The sequence below is a fragment of the Mollisia scopiformis genome, assembly GCF_001500285.1.
Source record: "Mollisia scopiformis unplaced genomic scaffold LY89scaffold_7, whole genome shotgun sequence".
In the NCBI taxonomy this organism is placed as follows: Eukaryota; Fungi; Ascomycota; class Leotiomycetes; order Helotiales; family Mollisiaceae; genus Mollisia; species Mollisia scopiformis.
The window spans coordinates 48,338-67,055 of record NW_017263587.1 but is presented as its reverse complement, the minus strand read 5'-3'; the positions used below and the strand labels follow the sequence as shown (position 1 = coordinate 67,055).

General features: G+C 48.2%; 9 protein-coding genes across 9 annotated transcripts; 4 read left to right on the top strand and 5 right to left on the bottom strand.

Moving 5' to 3' along the window:
• Positions 1-81: 81 nt before the first annotated feature.
• Positions 82-2,463, top strand: LY89DRAFT_456999 (HET-domain-containing protein). Its single transcript, XM_018207645.1, has 2 exons — positions 82-1,140; positions 1,196-2,463. The coding sequence occupies exons 1-2, from the start codon at positions 171-173 to the stop codon at positions 2,011-2,013; spliced, it is 1,788 nt and encodes a 595-aa protein (XP_018073989.1). The 5' UTR covers positions 82-170; the 3' UTR covers positions 2,014-2,463.
• Positions 2,464-2,669: 206 nt separating this feature from the next.
• On the top strand, positions 2,670-2,962 carry LY89DRAFT_580239 (heat shock protein DnaJ; the record flags this gene model as incomplete). Its single annotated transcript, XM_018209048.1, has 2 exons — positions 2,670-2,840; positions 2,909-2,962. Coding segments are annotated over 2 exons (225 nt in total), but the record flags the coding sequence as incomplete, so codon positions are not given.
• A 1,378-nt stretch (positions 2,963-4,340) lies between these two features.
• Positions 4,341-5,485, bottom strand: LY89DRAFT_580015 (3-ketodihydrosphingosine reductase-like protein tsc10; the record flags this gene model as incomplete). The annotated part of the gene is made up of 3 exons (XM_018209039.1): positions 4,341-5,126; positions 5,182-5,313; positions 5,369-5,485. 3 exons carry the CDS (start codon positions 5,483-5,485, stop codon positions 4,341-4,343), a joined length of 1,035 nt encoding a protein of 344 aa, XP_018073987.1.
• Positions 5,486-6,097: 612 nt separating this feature from the next.
• LY89DRAFT_580051 (FAD/NAD(P)-binding domain-containing protein) lies at positions 6,098-10,377 on the bottom strand (the record flags this gene model as incomplete). The annotated part of the gene is made up of 2 exons (XM_018209041.1): positions 6,098-7,800; positions 7,848-10,377. 2 exons carry the CDS (start codon positions 10,375-10,377, stop codon positions 6,098-6,100), a joined length of 4,233 nt encoding a protein of 1,410 aa, XP_018073986.1.
• Positions 10,378-10,695: 318 nt separating this feature from the next.
• Positions 10,696-11,531, bottom strand: LY89DRAFT_580390 (uncharacterized protein; the record flags this gene model as incomplete). The annotated part of the gene is made up of 2 exons (XM_018209055.1): positions 10,696-11,092; positions 11,140-11,531. Coding segments are annotated over 2 exons (789 nt in total), but the record flags the coding sequence as incomplete, so codon positions are not given.
• Positions 11,532-11,854: 323 nt separating this feature from the next.
• On the bottom strand, positions 11,855-12,897 carry LY89DRAFT_457118 (uncharacterized protein). Its single transcript, XM_018207647.1, has 2 exons — positions 12,732-12,897; positions 11,855-12,650 (listed from the first exon to the last, which is right to left on the bottom strand). The coding sequence occupies exons 1-2, from the start codon at positions 12,739-12,741 to the stop codon at positions 12,058-12,060; spliced, it is 603 nt and encodes a 200-aa protein (XP_018073984.1). The 5' UTR covers positions 12,742-12,897; the 3' UTR covers positions 11,855-12,057.
• On the top strand, positions 12,898-13,613 carry LY89DRAFT_456958 (uncharacterized protein). The gene has a single exon (XM_018207644.1). It carries the CDS (start codon positions 13,055-13,057, stop codon positions 13,508-13,510), a length of 456 nt encoding a protein of 151 aa, XP_018073983.1. The 5' UTR covers positions 12,898-13,054; the 3' UTR covers positions 13,511-13,613.
• Positions 13,614-14,072: 459 nt separating this feature from the next.
• LY89DRAFT_457059 (uncharacterized protein) lies at positions 14,073-15,527 on the top strand. Its single transcript, XM_018207646.1, has one exon. The coding sequence runs from the start codon at positions 14,159-14,161 to the stop codon at positions 15,344-15,346; it is 1,188 nt and encodes a 395-aa protein (XP_018073982.1). The 5' UTR covers positions 14,073-14,158; the 3' UTR covers positions 15,347-15,527.
• A 1,391-nt stretch (positions 15,528-16,918) lies between these two features.
• LY89DRAFT_730889 (uncharacterized protein) lies at positions 16,919-18,698 on the bottom strand (the record flags this gene model as incomplete). The annotated part of the gene is made up of 2 exons (XM_018219523.1): positions 16,919-18,268; positions 18,333-18,698. The coding sequence occupies 2 exons, from the start codon at positions 18,696-18,698 to the stop codon at positions 16,919-16,921; spliced, it is 1,716 nt and encodes a 571-aa protein (XP_018073981.1).
• Between the last annotated feature and the right edge of the window lie 20 nt (positions 18,699-18,718).

Sequence of the window (18,718 nt, the reverse complement as noted above, 5' to 3'; positions counted from 1 at the left end):
GCAAATATTATTGCCTACCTAGTTATCTTGTCTTCTGCTTGCCAAGCCCTTAGTGTTGAGCCTCAGGCGCGTAAAATCGTAACAATTGGAAACCCCTAAATAATATGACTTCCGAAGGAATGTAGGTGTGGAAAGCTTTGACGATTAGCGAAGATCACAGCGAAAAAGCTATGGATTCCAAAATTGATGAGTTCGACACCAAGGATTTGACCGCCCTTCCAGCAGCCTTCTCTCTCAAAAAGGTTCTCAACTACAGCCCTCTTACGGACCCAGAATATATCCGTGTGCTGCGAATATCCCCAGACCACTCCGATGAGATTGTCGTGTCCCTCGAAGAAATTGCGCTCTCAGGCAATATTCCCTACGAATGCCTGTCGTATACCTGGGACGGGCCCACATTCGGCGATACTGGCGAGGAATGGACCTCAGATCGCAAGCATATTGTCTGTAATGGATCCATCATTTTCATCAGACAGAATCTGTATGATTGCCTTGTAGAGTTGCGAAAAGTCGGTATTGTCGGTCCAATCTGGATCGACGCATTATGTATCAATCAAAACGATATCAACGAGCGAAATAAGCAAGTGGGGATGATGGGAAGAATCTACAAGAACGCAACTCGAGTAATTGTTTGGTTAGGCAGAGAAGACGAGCATACAGAACTAGCTGTTTCCAGCTTGAAGCGCATAAGACTGACGGCAGCCGAATGTCTACGAGATGAAAGTATAGTTCGACGGGAGTACGCTCGCTGTAACTTCACGAAACGAGAACGTATTGCGATTTTGCACTTCATCAAAAACAGACGTTGGTGCAACAGATTATGGACAGTGCAAGAAACGGTCCTTGCTCGCGACTTGGTTTTCATCTGTGGATCGAATATTGCGAGCGCGGATATGGTGTGCTGCGGAAGCCTGTTCGCCGATTATAACAGAGAAGACTTTTTCGACATCTGGATCACAAACTCTCCTTCGATGCAGAATTCCACTGGTCTTCGCAGCTTTCTTGAAGTATTAAAGGTGAGGGATCTCAACCAGCAGAGTGAAGGGTCACCACCTCCCTTTGCCAATGTCGTGCATGCATTCCGTGACTTACAAACCTCTGATCCTCGGGACAAAATCTACGCTGTACTGGGAATATCTGGTGAGTTCCTTACCAGTATCTTGTATTATACAGCTTCTAAAACTCCTGCTGATAGATTGTCATCATGACGAACTCTCTTCAACGATGACCGCCAACTACGATGTCTTGGTCCAAGATTTATATATAGACGCTGCACGATATGCTCTACATACCTACAGTCATATAGAAGCTCTCTCGAAGGTCGGCGAACCATCTAAGCAGAAAATCAACGACTTGCCCTCATGGGTTCCAGACTTATCTGTTAGTTTGACTACACTTGGACTGGAAGAAGAGAAAGATCGATTCGCTACTGATGGGAGTCAAAATAGCCTGCCAATACTTGAGATCATGGACAAAGTCCTTGTCCTGAACGGACATGAGTGGGATCGAGTCGTCGCAAGGAGCGGGACAATTGGTGATTTGGGAGATGTTTCCGGAATTGCCCAATTATTGAAAACGTTCAAATCTGACCACGACATGTATTTTGGCTCTATGGACACTCGCGAGGTAGCTGTTCGGCGACTACTAATCACGGATCGTCTCATTGATGTAGCACATGCTAGTGACAGCTACAACATGGAAGCTGCGTTCGAGAGGCTTTTCTTTGCGCTTCTTGCGTTTGCATTGAAGGCAAGCGAAGAAACAACTTTATTGAGACTGTTCTTGGAGGATCCTAAGGCCGCATTCAAAAGGTTTGGAGTCCCAGATTCGTATGACTGGCTTTCGGAAATACTGGTACGCGGTAAAGAGAATTGGGAATTCCAAAAAGATAATTGGATGAAGAATCTCGAAACGATACCTTCCAACTTTGCCAAGGCTTTAGATATCATCGATGATCCTTATGCGTTGTCCTGGGCTCGCTATTATAGTAATCGACGCTATTTTCGTAAGTGATGCTTTCCCCTCGAAGTCCCCAGAACTCTGTGCGGAACCGAGCATTCTGACTCCAACCTCGGTGTCAGATAGTTCATATTTCATACACCAGTTTGAAGTTTCCGATTTCGTCAATAACTCACTGATGAATAATCAGGTACTGAGCGTGGCTATCTAGGCCTCGGGTTGAAAAGCTTGGAGGTGGGAGACCATATCTACATAATTCGAGGGGCTTCGGTCCCGTACGTATTCAGACCTATCTCAGAAGATCCAGCAGATGGATTCAGGCTCATGGGAGAGGCGTACGTCCATGGCATCATGTATGGAGAAGCACTTGCCAACGGTCCTCTTCGATATGAAAGGATGGAAGTTCATTGATAGTCCCGGGACGGAGATCGAACCCTGAGTAGAAGTAATTTGGAGCCCTATTTCATTGGAACATATCAATCACATTCTGTTCCACAAATGAACAATTTGAAGATGTCCGAGTTTCACATCAGTAAAGTTCTTTGTAATAGAGAATCAAAATGAGAGTGAAAGAACTCCACTCGTGGCACCATCATCGCCACATTGATCTCTGAAACGCGTATCAAGCAAGAAGACAACGAATCACCAAAGGATAAAAGGACAGGAAAACTTCTGAAATGTGGCTCTCATATTCAAGTATTGTACAGGAGATGTCGAGCCGAAGGTGGACTCCGACAGACGATTACTATGAGATTCTGGGTCTCTCGCAAAACGGCACAGAAAACGAAATCAAAGTTGCATATCGGCGACTTTCGCTTATCGTACATCCAGATCGAAACAACTGGTCATTTATCCCTAAAGCTAGAGAAATAGCTGAGATTGTCTTCAAGATTGTCAGTATAGCCTCCTTTGAAACCCAATATGGTCGATGGCTGATTGTGAAGCACAGCTTAACAATGCCAATGAAACTCTCATGGATAAAACTAAACGACGTGAATACGATCTAAACGTCTACAGACATATTCGAAGCGCACGAGCTGGATTGCCCAAACAAGATGCGGAATCTCTCTTCAACAGCATGTTGAGCGGGCAGACACCACCTGGACCAACGGCTACCAATTCGCAAGAGGCGCGAGACAACGGCAAAGACGAATATGCAAAGAGGGCGAGAGAGAACGAGAGAGCACGAAGACAGCGAGCACAGGAAGATGCATCAGCACAAGAGAAGGACAAACAGTGGTGGGAAGAAGGGCGAAGATACTACCGAGAGAAAAGAGCTAACGAGAACCGTGAGAAGGAAGAAGCAGCACGTGCAAGAGAACGAGCAGATACAGAGGCGCGAGCATGGCAGGAGCAGCGACGGGGTAAGGAAGAAGCACGACACAAAAGAGTCGAGATTGAGGAAAAATGGATCGAGATCGCTAAACCCCTAGATATCGAAGTCGAGGCACTTTGGACCAAGATCCAGGCCATGGGTGATATGCTCGCCAACATGGACGCTACCGGGGAGTATCTCCAATCCCAGAGAGGTAAGTATTTCTGTCTTTGGCACGGATGCTTTGATGGTGGTAGCATGTCTCAGAACCAAGATGCCCTGATCGAGAAGCAATATATTGGCATGGATATATGCAGAAGGTTTGCTCGTGAACAACGCGAGATTTACTGGGATCAAGTCAGTGAGGTGGAGATAAGAAGAGACAAGGCGTGGGAAAAGGAGATCTATGAGAAAGCAGGACTCGATATTAAGGATTGGTGGGTACATCACAGCCAATCCGGGCATCGAAGAGCAGCAGTGAGAAGCAAGAAGGAAGCTTTGGATTGTGAAGAAGAGGAGAAGGCAAGGAAACGCCTACACAATACCCAGTCTGCTGCAGAGCGCAGACAGCGGCACGTATGGTCCTGCCAAATCAAAGCACAGGAGGAAGAAAAAAAGAGGCAGGAGATGGAAGAATTCCGAGTTTAGAAAAGAGATCAGGCCGAACGAGCAAATCGAAGAACCCATAAACGGAAGGGCAAAAAGTCCTAAACGTTGGCATTAAGGACGAGCCACTCTACTCAAAGTCCATGTTCATTGCGGACAATAACGCGCTCTCCAGAAAAGAAACACGTAGCAGGCTCCAACCGCATTTAGAATTAAATTAACGAATCGCACCCACCACATTGGCTACGTTAACAGTTTGAATGAATAGCGTCTTCCACTTGGATTTTGGATAACAGTGGGCAAAACCAAGACGTCCGCTCGAAATGTAATCTGTCCAGGCAAGTAGGTATAGCGGATTCGAAGTCCTCGCCTGATGCAACACCTCAAGAAGATCATTCAATAGAAGGGGTATAGAACATAGGTATCTCACAGCTTTTAAACCTTCAGCCCCCTCCAACATCTACTTCTTCCCATATGTACTCGGATGTCCATGGTCCTTCCCATACTTCCTCACTTTCCCATCCAAATCCATACCCACAAAGTACCACGCCAAGCTCGCCACCCAAGTCATCCCTGTATCAATCACCCAATTTCCCCTCCTACTCCCTCCCCACGCACACCCTCTCATCAAATCCCCCAACCAAGACACCGTAACCAAATACTCTCCCCTTTCCAAACCTTGTATAGCTTTCCTAGCCACCACCTCTGGACTCTGCACCGGATCCGACTCCTCCAATATATGTGTGATTTCCGGCTTCGTCTGATTCTCAATCTCCAATCCCGGACTCGAAATCGTGCCCGGGAACACGGTGTGCACCTTGACATCCTCTCCATACAATAGACATTCCTGCACCAAGCTATCGCTCAAACTCTTTATGGCCGCCTTGCTAGGCGCATACGGTGCGTATCCTACCACAGGATAGAACGCTACCACCGAGCTTGTAAACACAAGATGTTTTTCCTCTCCCTTCTGCCCGTTCTCTTTCCCTAGCCATTCGGAGAGTATAGCTTGTGCCATGTCCACGCAGGACCAGAAGTTGACATCCATCTGATGGCGCATTACAGAGCGTGGGGTATCGATGAAGAGGCCTGGATTCGCGGAGCCAGCGATGCACCATACGATCGAGGGCGCGGAGCCATTGTTCCAAGCAATTGCCTCAGCGATGACCCGTGAGGCGCCGTCGGGTTCTGAGACGTCGGCGGAGATGTATTGGAAGCGTTGGGACGAGGGAGACGATGCTGCGGCCTGGCAAGCTCATTGTCAGTTGAAGACAGGAGGGGCGGGGAGAGGAAGAAGAGACCTTTATTTCTGCCAGCGCAGCTTCAAGCTTACCTACGTTGCGGGCGACGATTATGATGTTTGCTCCTTTCTGGGCGAGCTGGATCGCGACACTCTTTCCCATTCCCTCGGAGGCACCGGTCAGGAGAACGGTCTGCGGAGGAAGGCTGTCAGACGAGGCTGAGGGTGGGAATTGAGGGGATACACACCTTGCCTTTGACATTGAACTTGTTTCCGCCGAAGATACCCATAATTGTTGGTATGAGGAGAAGACTGAAGATGAGTATTATAATTGTCCAGAGGGATGGGAGAGGTATTGAGGCCATGGCGAGGAGGAGGATTCGAGATGTCAGCAAGGAGATTTGTTCTGGACAACTAATTTCGAGGTTGGCGATAACCGATAAGCTGCGCACACCGGACCGGATTTAGGGGTTTGTTGGTTTTCATGTGACAAAGCTCTTTAATCAATGTGAAGTTGTGAAAATCATTCATTGAAATGAACATCCTTCGCTCAAATAGCACGTTTGATTCATCCAAAAACTGCACTTCTCTCATGGCGAATGTCCTGCCCTTCCAATTAGTGATGCAAGCCTATAACTTTAGCGAGTAACCCTTGGAATTTTGACGTTCGCTAGAGAATAAGGGAGTTACTCAATGAATACCAATTTGCTGGAAGGCTTTTCAATGCACATTCGTAAGACTGCAATCAAGTCTTAATCCCAATTCGTACATTACAAACAAGAAGGAGCAGGTCGGATACCGAAATAGATAGTTATACTAGAAGAAGTATAAGAAAGGCTACAATACAATAAATAGAGAGAGGATATAACCTAAAAGACGCTTATTCGCCAGCAGATGTGCCAATTCGAGTCCAACTCCACCCCTCGGTTTTTAATCCCAACACCGAGTCCTTTCTAACTCCAAACCACTCTTATCAACTACTCGTCACTTCCCTCCGAATCCCCTTTCCCATGACGATGCCGGGGATGCCTCATCGGCAAGTCTCGACCACTCCTCTTCAAATCTCTCCAAGTCTCCCAATCCCTCTTCCAATCAAACTCCTGGTACCTATACGCCTCCCCTCTACAAACTCTATCCACCTCCTTCCTCACCACCGGAAAGACATCCACATAACTCTTCCTCCCCATCCAACAATCCAAATGTCCATATCCTTGTATAACATGTCTACTATACCCCTTGCACCCAAACGTGTCCCTCAGAACACTGTACGTCTTATCCGTACTCTCTGGCGTCAACACCTTATTATCGGACCCCGAGAACAGCATAACCGGAATTCCTTTTAGCCTCTTGATATTCGTCTCCGTGGTCAGTTCGGAGAACAGAGGCCCGTTGGTGGTAACGTAGCCTCTGTAGCCCATTTGCATCAAGAGATGAAGCAACGTCATGTTCACGCCTCCGAAAAAGCGGTTAATCTGTCTATGCGTTGCTTCATTTAGATTCCTGTGATTCCACAGACGTCCAAATACAAGAGAGCAGCGATGACAGCTGACGTTATTGCAAATCTCCTCTCGTGAATCGGGATAGAAGCGTAAGAGCTGATTGATAAGTTGCTGGAAATAAGAATCATCTCTTGTGGAGGAGCACGAGAACCAGTTTCCGCCGATGATCCTATACAGTTTGTCAATGGGAATCGGTCCTGCGAGGACTTTGGCCATGTTGAGAGGGGACCAGATGGGGTTCATGAGCACTTGAGAGGAGGAGATGCCTTTAATCCATTTCGAGGGGATGGTTCCATCGAGGAGGCCAGAGGAGAATGCGACGGCGCCCATGCAATGGGAGATGGTGTAGACGGGTTCATGTCCCCATTGGCTGCGGATCCATACCAGAGACGCTCGGATGTCGAGGCGAGCGTCGTATGTTGTCCAGTTGTTTTCTGCGACCATGAGTTGACAGATCCGGTGGACTGTTACGAAGACACGGTAGCCGGCTCTGGTAAAGTAATTGACGGCGTTGACTTCGATGGTTGGGAGAGCGAAGATTTGTTGGTCGACTGAGGCGCCGGGGACCATGAACAGGTTCTTGGTTTCGATGTTCTCGTTTCGTGGTTCAAAGACATGAAGCAAGGTTTGAACGCCATCTGAGGCGATGATCTTGATGGTATGGTCGGGAGATGTCTCGTTAATGTATCCGCTGTATGTGACGGATGGGTACTGTTGCCAAGTGAATGGTGCAAGGAAGAGACTAGCAGATTGTTTCGCGAAGAAGCCCATGAAGCTGAGAGTGGATTGCATTTTCGCCAAAAGATTTCGCCCAGACGCTTTAAGAGTAAAGACCTCGGAAAGGAAATCTGTAGGTCTAATATGCATCATTCCGCGGCCCAAGACTTGCCTGTCTCCATCTGCCTCCGAGATCGTAACATACAAAGTAGAAGCAGCAGTCCAGAAGCGCCATGGAGCTAGAGCAACCGAAGAGTCAACGACTTTGAACCCATGGAAATGGAATTGCCGGTTATCGGTCGAGGTCATGTCGAAGTCATAACTCAGGTTGCGTGTACCAGGTGCCTGTTGATAGACACTGAACAAATGGAAGGTGCCTCGCTGAACCATGAATGGACTACCGTGGAGACCAGCACAGGTGAAGGTTCCTGTCAGCATGGCCTTGTGGTCATCTCGATGAACGACTGGAGCATGTCAGCAAATATTCATTCCTGATCAAGAGACAACTTACTCGTCTCCGTATCCCAAGCCTTCACACTCAAGAAGAATCTCGCCTCCTCACACAAACCTTTCGCAGTCTTCGCAGCAGTCTCGTAGTCTTCCAACTTATCACCTTCAATGCCATCACCAACGTGAATATACCCAGACATGACTTCCGAGAAACCAAATCCACTGGCCTTATTATGTCTCGTTGTCTTGACCCAATCACTAGCGTCCGTGATTCTCTGCGTGTCCGTGCGAGATAAGATCTTCTTGTCTGAAGCATATTGATGTGGTTCTGCGAAAAGATCCAAGACCTCGTTCTTGGTCTCGAAGTCGATTGGCTGTCTGATTCTATACTTGGCTGCGTATTCAACAGATCGTTCGGCCAGAGCGGTGATTGTTGCGAATGGGTTGACACCGAGTGCTGTTGGGATTATTGCACCGTCTGTAACGATAAGACCTTCATGTGTATCTCTGCCGTTGCCATCGAAGACTTCACCGAAATGGTTCGTGACACCATCGAGTCCTGAATCACTATTGCTCATACACGCTCCTCCAATAGGATGGACAGTGATTTCCTGCTGACCGAGAGCTGCGTAGAATGGACTGCTGACATAGGTTCCGCCAACAGCTTGTGTGGCTTGTCGTAAGATGTCATTGAGGTACTCGACATGATCGCTTCTGCCAACACCTAAGAATTCGAGGATTGGCTTGTCGTCTTTGAGTGTGAGAGTGGCTTGATTCGAATCATGGCTCATGATCAAATAGGTTTGCGTTCGCTCAATGCTTCCTTTCCGGAAGTACGGTCCCAGAAACCGGCTTCCTTGCTGAGCAACAGCATGCTTCACTTTCTCGGTCAATGTCTGTCCTTTCGGGAGCTGGTTTCCTGGCATCATCTCCAACATGGTTTGGAACAATGGAGCAAGTGCTTTTGGAATAGCACCTTCTTCAATCACGAACCCATCCAAAGCATTGTCGATGCCCTGCCGGCCATCGATGATTCCAGTGATAGTAGGTCCCACAGGCCTCGATGGTGAGGGATATTGACGACCAATACCGTTGACCTCAGTATCGCAATTGTATCCGAACGCTAGGATGTCTCCATTCCCACTCATGCCAATGCCAACTTTGTCGCTCATGGAGAGACCAAGCTTTTTGCTTCGAAGCAGGATCTCAGTCGTGCCGATGGAGCCAGCACCAAGAAACACACATTTCTTTGCATGTACCCACATGAGATCTTCGTAGATATTCTCTTGGAAAGCGCCCCTGTTCGCACCATGCCAGGCAAAGAAGACCAAGTAACCTTCTTCTTCTGGATCGGGATGCTTCTTGATGTATCGGACTTCGCACTCACAAAACATCTCCGCTCCCCAATTCCAGGCATCGCTGAGATAATTGACCAGAGTACTCGACTTACTTCCATCGTTGACTCCAGTGCAATCCATTCCCGTCAATGCAGAAGGGTACATCTCGACTCCAGTACTATTGGGACCTCCCTTGAAGCGAGTAGTCTGTTTCACCCGCCTGAACTTATCGCCCATTCCAAGCGCTTCAGCCTGTCTCTCCAACATAGTCAACTTGGGTAGATCCGGCCAGTCCTCCGGATATTCCTCAGGCTCTAGAACACTCGCTGCACGCTCATAGTATTCCTTGAGCGAATCTGTTTTCCGCAGTTCTTTCGGCCAACAATCCATCTTCATGGTCTTGTCATCAGCTTCCAAGAACACATTGGCATTCAAAAGACTGGTGCCACCGAGTCCATTACCCACGAAAGCATTCTGTCCCTTGCCGCAAATCAGATGGTACATACCCGTTGGATCTCCACCTTCAACCATTGCGCCTTTCAAGAAACCTGGCGCAAATTCGCCCGAGACATGAAGTTGCTTGAAAGCATCAATGAAACCGCTCGGGTATTCTCCAGGCCATCTCTCTTTTCCCCTCTCTAGGAGACAGACAGATTGACCAGCTCGCGCCATACGACTAGCAGCAACGCCGCCGCCATATCCAGATCCGATGACAACGCAGTCGTACTCATTCCTGAGGAGCTCAACAGGTTGTGAGATCCTGGGGAAAGCTCTTGTCTCAGGATCGTCTTTGTAAGACTTGATCTTCGCGTGTGCTCTCGACTGTGGACCGCTGGCTTCGTGCTCGTGCGGGCCGAAAGTGGGAATCTGATGCGACTTCTCAAAGGTTAGAGGAACACCCCCTAAAACCGTATGGGCATGCTTGAGGCCATTTGGTAATGGTGGTCCATCATCGACACTGCTTTCAATGCTGAATTGAGATGAGTAACCTCTGTCTAGCGAAGGTCGCTCTATTGTCTCTGTCTCCTTCCGGAACCGAACTTCAGACTTCTTATAAATGCCGCTGGTTGTTGGTTTCGATGTCTGCTTATCAACCCGTTTTGGACTCGGTTCTGGTGTATTGAACCTATCAAAGGACCACTGATCCGGTTTTGGCGTAGGGAGATCTCTAGGGATGAAATTGGAAACATGATTCAAGACCTGATTGAAGGATGTGATAGGTCCTAGGCTGACTACAGCAGGATCTTTAGGCATATATATCGACATGCAGATCGGTACCGAGACGATCAATAGTGATGAGAAACTGTGAAATCCTGCCTCGATCTTCACTTCCGCCACCGAAGCTGGAAGATTTCGCAGCCATTCTTGGAACAGGTCCGACGATAAATCTCCAACCTTAAAGTCTTCTTGAAGTCGTACCGCGAAAGCCATTCTCGGGACCTCGTCGGGTAAGGATGCAGATGAATGGAGGAAAGTAGGTGTGGATGAGAGGTCGATGTTTGACGAGTCAGGTTCATGGACTTCGAAAGAGTTTCCAATCTGTGATGACAAAGTGGGTTGGTTCTTATGGACAGACAATCGAATGCTTCTTGGATATCGTGGATCTTCTTGTGTTAATGGGAGGTAGACAGGTGCAGGGTGGTCTCGTTCGTCGTCCGACATGCGAGCTTGGATACGACAAAATATGTTGTGATAGAGATTTCCAATGGAGAATGATGGCAACTTGGCCAGTTCTCGTAGCTCGATCTCGAGCTCTCTTGTGAAGGAAAACGATCCAACGCCATTGGCGAGAGAGTTGTAGGCGCATGCAGCAATGAGTTCCGTGACTCCATTACCTTCGTTGTTGTTCGCTGTTCCTGCGTGACAACAATCTAATAAAATCAAAACATCGCTTTGAGAATGCTCCAAAGCATTTTGAATTCCACTCCATTGTACAGTGGGAGTCTTGCCGTTTCGAGAGCGTTGTCCACTGAGATACATATTAGCATTTCCTCCAAATACTGAAACAATACATACCTTGTCCAAGCTAGTCGTCTATTCTTCGTGAGACGAGCATGTCCTGCATAGTAGACAATTTTCAAGTGGTCATCACTGTCTCCGCCCAGCTTGACAAAGTCCAGGATCTTTTGGTTGACCTCAATATGACAAGCCTCGTCAGGGATTCTCCAAACCTCAACATCGAAATGATATATATCCTTGAACACCTTATAGAGTTTGAGGATTTCGATGGATACCGGGAGGTCCGGATCCTCATCAGCCCAACTAAGCATCAACACATACACTTTTGTGTACCGTGATCTACTCTCGTTTGGGAATATGGCTTTGGCGGCTGCATTCAAACCTTCACCGAAGGTTTTCAGACCAATGTGTGCCTGCCATCGATCGAAGTCTTCGATGCTGGTGTTCATACTCCCACAGTCCGTCTCTGAATCACTCATCTCTCCGTTGCTCATGACTTCGTCCGAGTTAGGTGCGCTCACGGCGGGAAGGTCGTCCTCCATGGTCGCCACGGGATGGCCTCTTGGCATGCGGTGTAAAAAAAAGTAGTCGAATCCTGATTGCCCAAGATATCTATATCTTTCGTGTTGATGTGCAGAGACTCGAGATGTGGCTCCAATGAGTCCTAGTGTAGAACCCGAGTGGCGTTTTCGGGTTCCTTTTGGTTTCGGAGATAAGGGTACAGCTTGAACTTCTCCTCACGGACCTAGTCCTTTCCTCGACTACCTTTCCCTCCCAAGAGCGTCTATTCATATAAAAAGTAAAACGGCAACCTGACGGGCAGACTGTCACAGCCTTGTGCGAGGAATTAAAGAAGGTCGTAAATGGGGCCACCGAGGACTTGATGTGCAGTGTGCAGTAGCGGGGATGTGGGCGACTAGGATGTCTCTATTGGTGTTGGTCTTGGTCCGGCAACGATAAGGATCACCAAGTCCTTCAATGATGGAGATAAAACGGCGACAACGAATGAAGTGGAAAGCAGAAAACATTTGACATAAAATAGGAAAGTCTGGGGGTGCCAATGATGACAATCACATGCAGATGACCTAGCGGAGAATGCAAGTTGTGAATGGTATTAAAAATGGAAAGTCTCCTAGGGCTGATGCCGTGAAAAATGCAGCTGAGGGGGCTGGAATGATGATGGTGGGATGGGATGGTCCGCAGAAGAGGACGGATTATTTCCAGCTCCCATGTCTCTGGTTCCTCCCAATCGCACTCGATCGCCATTGAATGGACGATCACAGCAGAGGTCAGGTTGAGTCTCGAGTCCTTCCAGTCGGTCTCCAGTCTTGGGAATGATGGACGGCAGGCATCATTGGCAGAATTTAGCAGCGTGCGCCGCAGCCGTACTCGTGAATTGACCAACCACCGCTGTGTGCTGAAAGATGCCAATGGCTCCTCCGAGTCTGTCTGGGCGCTTACAGTAGCTGGAGCTGGAGGAAGGGATGCTGAATGATGGCTGTGCTGAATTTGTGGTGCAACTGGTCGATTGGATGGCTCCAGTGGCCAGTGGCCACAGCTGTGGGGGGCTGCACTGGAGACGCATCTGTCAGCCCGTAAGCAGAGATGAGGTACAGAGGAGAGATGGAGATGGGATTGGACCATCGCACCGTTGCGCATCTTCCAGCTCAACGTTTATGTCGCCGACCAGACCATCATACCATCATCCTCTGGATGAATGCGCGACAGCGACACAATCAATCCCTTTCCTCATGATGACTTTGATGGGACGAGGTCCAGTGTCGTGTCGAGTCTCTCTTCCCTTGTCTTTCCTTGCAGAGCCGAGCCGGACGGGAGAGCGGACTAGGTACCCAGAGTTGGCGTAACCGTCGTACACGGATTTATGTTCCTGTCCTGGCCTGGCCTGGCCTGCGCGTGGTGCTGCTGGTGATGAAGCTAAGAGCGATTGATAGTCCATTCTCGTTGGTCTCAGATGAGACGATGGCGTTCGAGTCTATCTTCTTCGTTCCGAGCCGGCATCTCCGTCTTCGTATCGACTGCGGCGCAGGCATGCAAACTCTTCAATCATACAGTATCCCTCGGATCAGATAATGGACGAAACATTTTGTACCTTGGTACTTCAACAAATCTGCTGTCGCTGCAGTGCGATATAGGTTGCAAATGTGAAACGCGGAAGAAAAAGGTGGAAGTTTGGGAAAAGGAAGTCAAATGCGAGAGTGAAATATGGTTTGTCTTGTTTCATCGAGCGCCAGCAGCCAGGAAGCGAATCGAGTTCAATCCTTCTATCAGCCTGCAATACAACGCTCTGATCATTCTCGAGTCAGCACTCAAATTCAACTTCAACTCCGAGTGGGCTGTTCCCTTGTTCTTTATGCGCAACGCTCCGTTCCGTCTCATTCTTTTTACGACTATCTGCGAAATTGGATGATATCACGTGATGGTCAGCAGCCATGGCATGGATTGAGACCTCGAGAGTTCAGGCTGATACAGCTTGACTTCGCTATCTTTCTCTGTACAGGTTTCCAAGGTCAAGATCAGCTGAAATCCCATCCATCAAGTTGGTTGAGTTGTTTCTGTTCTGTGTGAAGTTTGACAGCACAGGTTGTGCTCTTTACCAGAATTCAAAGCGGGAGCTATGGTTCGTCCCGATCTAGTGATTGTTCTAATCAGAAGTTTATACGATCATGCTTGTGCTTATCGCATGAAAATCAAACTCTTGTTGCATCCTTTCGTTTGCACTCGTCTCTCTCATTCAGGACGAAAAAGAAGCTCTATTCAACCAAGAAAATATTCTTGGCATCAAGAATGGAACGTAACATGCGGCTCATTTAAGTGGCGGCCGCTCTGTCGATCAGGAACCATCTCTTCATCTCTGATAGTCATTGATGACCATCAAGATGAATAATCAAGAGCACATATATCAAAAGTGGGTAGTCTCGTATTCTTGGTGGGAGATCAACGATCCCAAAGTCTCAAATGAGGGGTAAAATTACCCCGCCATCATGATCAACAATATTCATTTGATTATAATATATCCTCCCCATCTAGCACGTCAACTATACAAGAACATGTCACAATGAAGATCCTCCTTTTACTCTCATCAACCTTCACCTTCCTCCATACCATCTCGTCATCCAGCTCCAACACAACCTTCATCTGCAAAACCGACCACGACTGTCGGCTCAACGGTCTCTGCTCTCTCACCACCTCCACCTGCATCTGCGATCCTGGCTGGACATCCCCCACCTGCGGTGCTCTCGATCTCCTCCCCGCAACACTTGGAACAGGCTATAACAAAACATCCTTCAACGCTTCATCCTGGGGCTCGAAGATAATCCATGACCCGTCCAACTCCCTGCTCTTCCATCTGTTCCTCGCCGGATTCACACACCAGTGTGGACTAGACTACTGGTCTCCATACTCACGAATTGTCCACGCTACTTCGCTTGAGGGACCTGCTGGGCCTTATGAATTTCATTCAGAGGTCGTGGGCACATTTGCTCACAATCCTACAGTGATCTGGAGTCCTGCTGATGAGAAATGGTTGCTTTATTATATCGGCTGTCCCCAATCTGTGAACGCTACTTGTACTTCACCCTCTTTCTCGTGTGGTCCAGGAAATTTCATCAATGGTGAATCGGGAATCTCGGTTCTTTCTTCGGAAGATTTGTACTCTTGGACTCCTCACGGACAAGTTATGTCGGGGATGAATGATGGAGCTTGGGATGCTGATATCACCAACCCATCTCCCCACCCACTAGGAAGGAAAGGAGAAATGTTGTTAGTGTACAGAGGTTGCCCGTTCAATTGCTCCGGCAATGAACTCATTTCTCTATCCACCGCTCCTTCCTTCCTAGGTCCCTACACTAAGCTATCTTCTCCCATCTTCCCGGAAAGTAACGAAGATCCGTTCGTCTGGCAAGACAAAAGAGGGAATTGGCACATGCTTCTCCATTCCCTTGAACCAGATGGAGGATTTGGAAGTGGGCCCATGGTGGGCAGACATGCGTTCGCGGAGAAGCTGGAAGGGGAATGGACTTTCGATGCAGAAACATTGGCGTTTAGTGCTGTAGTTGAGTTTCAGGGAGGGGAGGTGAGGGAGTTCTATAGGCGAGAGAGGCCGCAGTTGTTCTTTAGTGAGGATGCGGAGATGAAGCCATTATTCTTGATGACTGGGGTGCAAGAGGTGGGGAGTGAGATGAGTTATAGTTTGATTCAGCCGATTGAGGGGGCGAGGGAGTGGGAACAGGCTCTGGGTATTTGATGACTAGGCCTGAGGAGGGGAGAATGGGCTCAGATTTCTCCTTGATGTGTGGTCGAGGAAGAGGGACATTCAACTTCATCGCATTCTGTTACAACCAGCGTAACTTGTGTCCAAATAGGAACTCGGGCCAACAAAGCTATCAACATCCACATACAATCATCTCGCCCTTCAAAGATCGATGGTGCTCCAAGCACTAACCAGTAATACCTCTAGACCACATTTCGTCACTACAATTTCATCAAGCATGCCCAGCAAAGTTGGGAAGTAATGTCACAACCCAATTTCCTCACAACTCTTTACCGCTGGAAGCGTTTCGACAGCCGTGCTTACACCTGAAGTGCCCACACTTACAGTCTTTTTTGTTCACACTATTGAGTCGACCGCACTACAGATTGTCAGATTCATGTTGCTTTTCGAGTGCTGGAGACTCACTCCATCTCCTCCTCCACAGCATTTCCAAAGATCGTACCCATTGGCGTTGTTAGGCATCTTGCTGTTTTGAGTTTGAGTTGGATGTGGAGGTTGTAGTTGGTGGCTGGATAATTGGTAGAGTTGGTATTTTGCGGTGGTCTGGAGTATGGAAAGAGAGCAGAAAAGATGGTCTCGGTGAAGTTTATATAGACTCCGGAGCCCGCCCATGAATCATCAAGAGACCTACAGATGATTGTTGACTTCCCATGTATGCCCATAGTTAGTCACATCTTTATGAGGCTTGAGTCTTCGGCGAGTGTGAAGAGTTAGGATACGCTTGACTGTCGCATGCGCTTGACTGTTACATTTTTGGACAGTGATTCTTTCTTCAAAAACGCATTTAATGATTCATCTGAGAAGTATGAGCTACACTTCAGGACTTCCCGTAAAAATCAAAAGCAAGGTGATATAGTTGTAAGACAATATAGGTAGGCAGAGTCTCAAGTGCTAAGTAAGATCGATAAAATAACCCATGAGGGATGTGAATACCCTTTTGTCTGGAAGAGAGCGTTTCTTTAAGTTCTATCGACTTATATTGCGTCACAAACTCTGGTACAATATCATCTTCCAATCCAGTTCTTACGGTAATCATCGCTGATATCAAGAAACGACAACCCCTGTCTACAAAGCAAATCAAGCTTTGTTCCGCAGCAAAGAATGGTTGAAATCCAATAGAATAAGAATAGCAACACAACTGCAACACGCGCGAGATGTTGTTGTTGTCTAAGCATTTAAGGAAGTGCGACCTGTTGTAGTTGACAGGAAGAGGCCGGCATTCTTTCGAGGAAATACTACCAAAAAAGACGCTTTGGGTCATTGGTCAAAGCTGATATGGAAATAGGGTCGTTGGATTAGCTTCGAGAAACGGACCATCATGAGAAAACATGTGCTATTGTTATTGCACAATATGCTAAAGACTTCGAGTTTCTTCTTGCTGGGAACACCAATGAATTACAAGCCACTTGATTGAAGCTGCCGATTCTCCATTGAACATTGCATGACAATAGAGAATTGAGAAACTAGGTACTGTTCTAGCTGTTCAGAAGCAGATGTAGCATTTAGCTGTATTGGCAGCCATGTTGCATTGGCAAGTGCAATGCTTCAGGCAGAGGGATACTCATTTCTTGTTTGCCGCATAGCTGCCTCGGGGCTGTTAGCGTGCACAGGGTCTCCCTCACCATTGATTACATGTGTGATCTCGCTGCCGGCCACGCCGTTGAGCCAGACGGTCGTCATGTGGTGAATCTTGACTCCTGCCGTGTTGGGAACCTCGATTGCATTCTCTACCTTTGCTGGACTGTCTCGGAAGTAGCAGTAGACCCCAAGCCCCCATGCTTCGTGGCTGGTTACATTATCCGCCACCTTGTACGAGGCATAACCGTTGAGGTGTCCTTCATCAGATTTCCATTTCTCTTGAGCGGGTGGATCGTACGGAATCTCGGACTGATAGAAGTACAATCGACCTCCATTCCCATTCCACAATGTTTGATACTCTTGATGATGCTCATTGAATAAGCCGTAAATCGTAGCATCATTCCCATTCACAACGAGGCCATTCTTGGTTCGATTTGTATCCCAGCCAGCGCCGGCGCCATGGTCAGCGCGCCACAACCAGAGTTGGTCGCCGACAACATCGTGACTGTTGATCATGATGCCAACCTCATTTTGGCCAGCTGTTGGGCCAGCTGTACGAACTGTCAGATCGTACAGAACAGTGGGATTGGACTTGTGAGTAGCTGAGCTGCCTGCAGGACCGACCTCGAGAAGCGATGGTGAGTTCAAAGGACCGGCATCTATGATGAGGCCTGCGATTGTGACGCCATCTACATCGGATATGCAAATAGCGGGTTGGCCTGAAGTGGGTATGATTGTAGGAAAGCCAAGTCCGAGGATGATAGTGTTGGACTTGAGCACGTGCAATGCCTCCTTCAGGTGGTATATTCCGGGTGGGAAGAGGACATGCTTGCCAATACTAAGAGCTTCATTGATGCTGGCCGAAGTAGAGGTCGCTGGTTGAGCGATATAGAAATCGGAAATCGGCATTGATGTTCCAGGAGAGGGTGCATTCGCCCAGCTCGGCCCTTGGCTTTCTTTCTGTAGAGCTGGCACGAAGACGAAGTACTCATCCTTGCCCTGAACATAAAGATACGGCTTTTCTCGAACAACCGGGGTGTGGTCGATAGTGGTATAAGGCTCTTTGGGATAGTTGGCCTGGCTTGGAGCGCTATTGCAGCCTACAAAGACCATGTTCCAAACACCATTTGCCCAACTTCCCCATTTACTGTTCCGAGAGATCCATTGCTGCTGTGATCCAGGGAGGACTTGTCCATCAATGATTGAATCGGCCATATAGCCACCGCTGGCCCAACCACCTGCCCCAGTGTCGGGGTCAACTTGAAACAACCACAACCCACCAGCACTCTTGATGTGCATGCGACGTAGTGGTGCAGCCTTCGGAGCCACTCTGTTAGCGATTTCTTCATTCAAGCTAGTATAGTGCATGTTCATATCGTACCTGTGAGACGGCTATGGTTGTAATTTTGTTAGTGGCATCCGAAGCTTCAATGGCCAAATTTTCGAAGGACCGCCAGAAGTTACACGTCGCATTGCGGTTCGGCATCCAATATGCAGGAACGTTGACGCCGCCAGTGATGACTACGTCGTCGGGGCTTCGTCCTAGGCCTGCAACCGACGTGTAGAATCCAACGTCGAACAAGACAGGATACGATCCTGGAGTGAAGAGTAGAGCATAGCGTTGCTGGCCGAACTCATTCGCTTCCATTTCCTTGAAAATTCTAGTTGCCTGTTCTTGGATGTCCCCAGCACCCATGGTTGGGTCAAAGACGAACACATTGGGCCCGAAAATGGTCTTGTTCGCCATGGATGTCGAGGTTAGCTAGT

Excerpts from the sequence above, each read along its gene's own strand:
- LY89DRAFT_456999 (XM_018207645.1), top strand. The coding sequence starts at position 171 with ATGGATTCCAAAATTGATGAGTTCGACACCAAGGATTTGACCGCCCTT. Across the intron at positions 1,141-1,195 it reads CGCTGTACTGGGAATATCTG|ATTGTCATCATGACGAACTC; the intron begins GTGAGTTCCTTA and ends TCCTGCTGATAG.
- LY89DRAFT_456958 (XM_018207644.1), top strand. The coding sequence starts at position 13,055 with ATGAGACGATGGCGTTCGAGTCTATCTTCTTCGTTCCGAGCCGGCATC.
- LY89DRAFT_457059 (XM_018207646.1), top strand. The coding sequence starts at position 14,159 with ATGAAGATCCTCCTTTTACTCTCATCAACCTTCACCTTCCTCCATACC.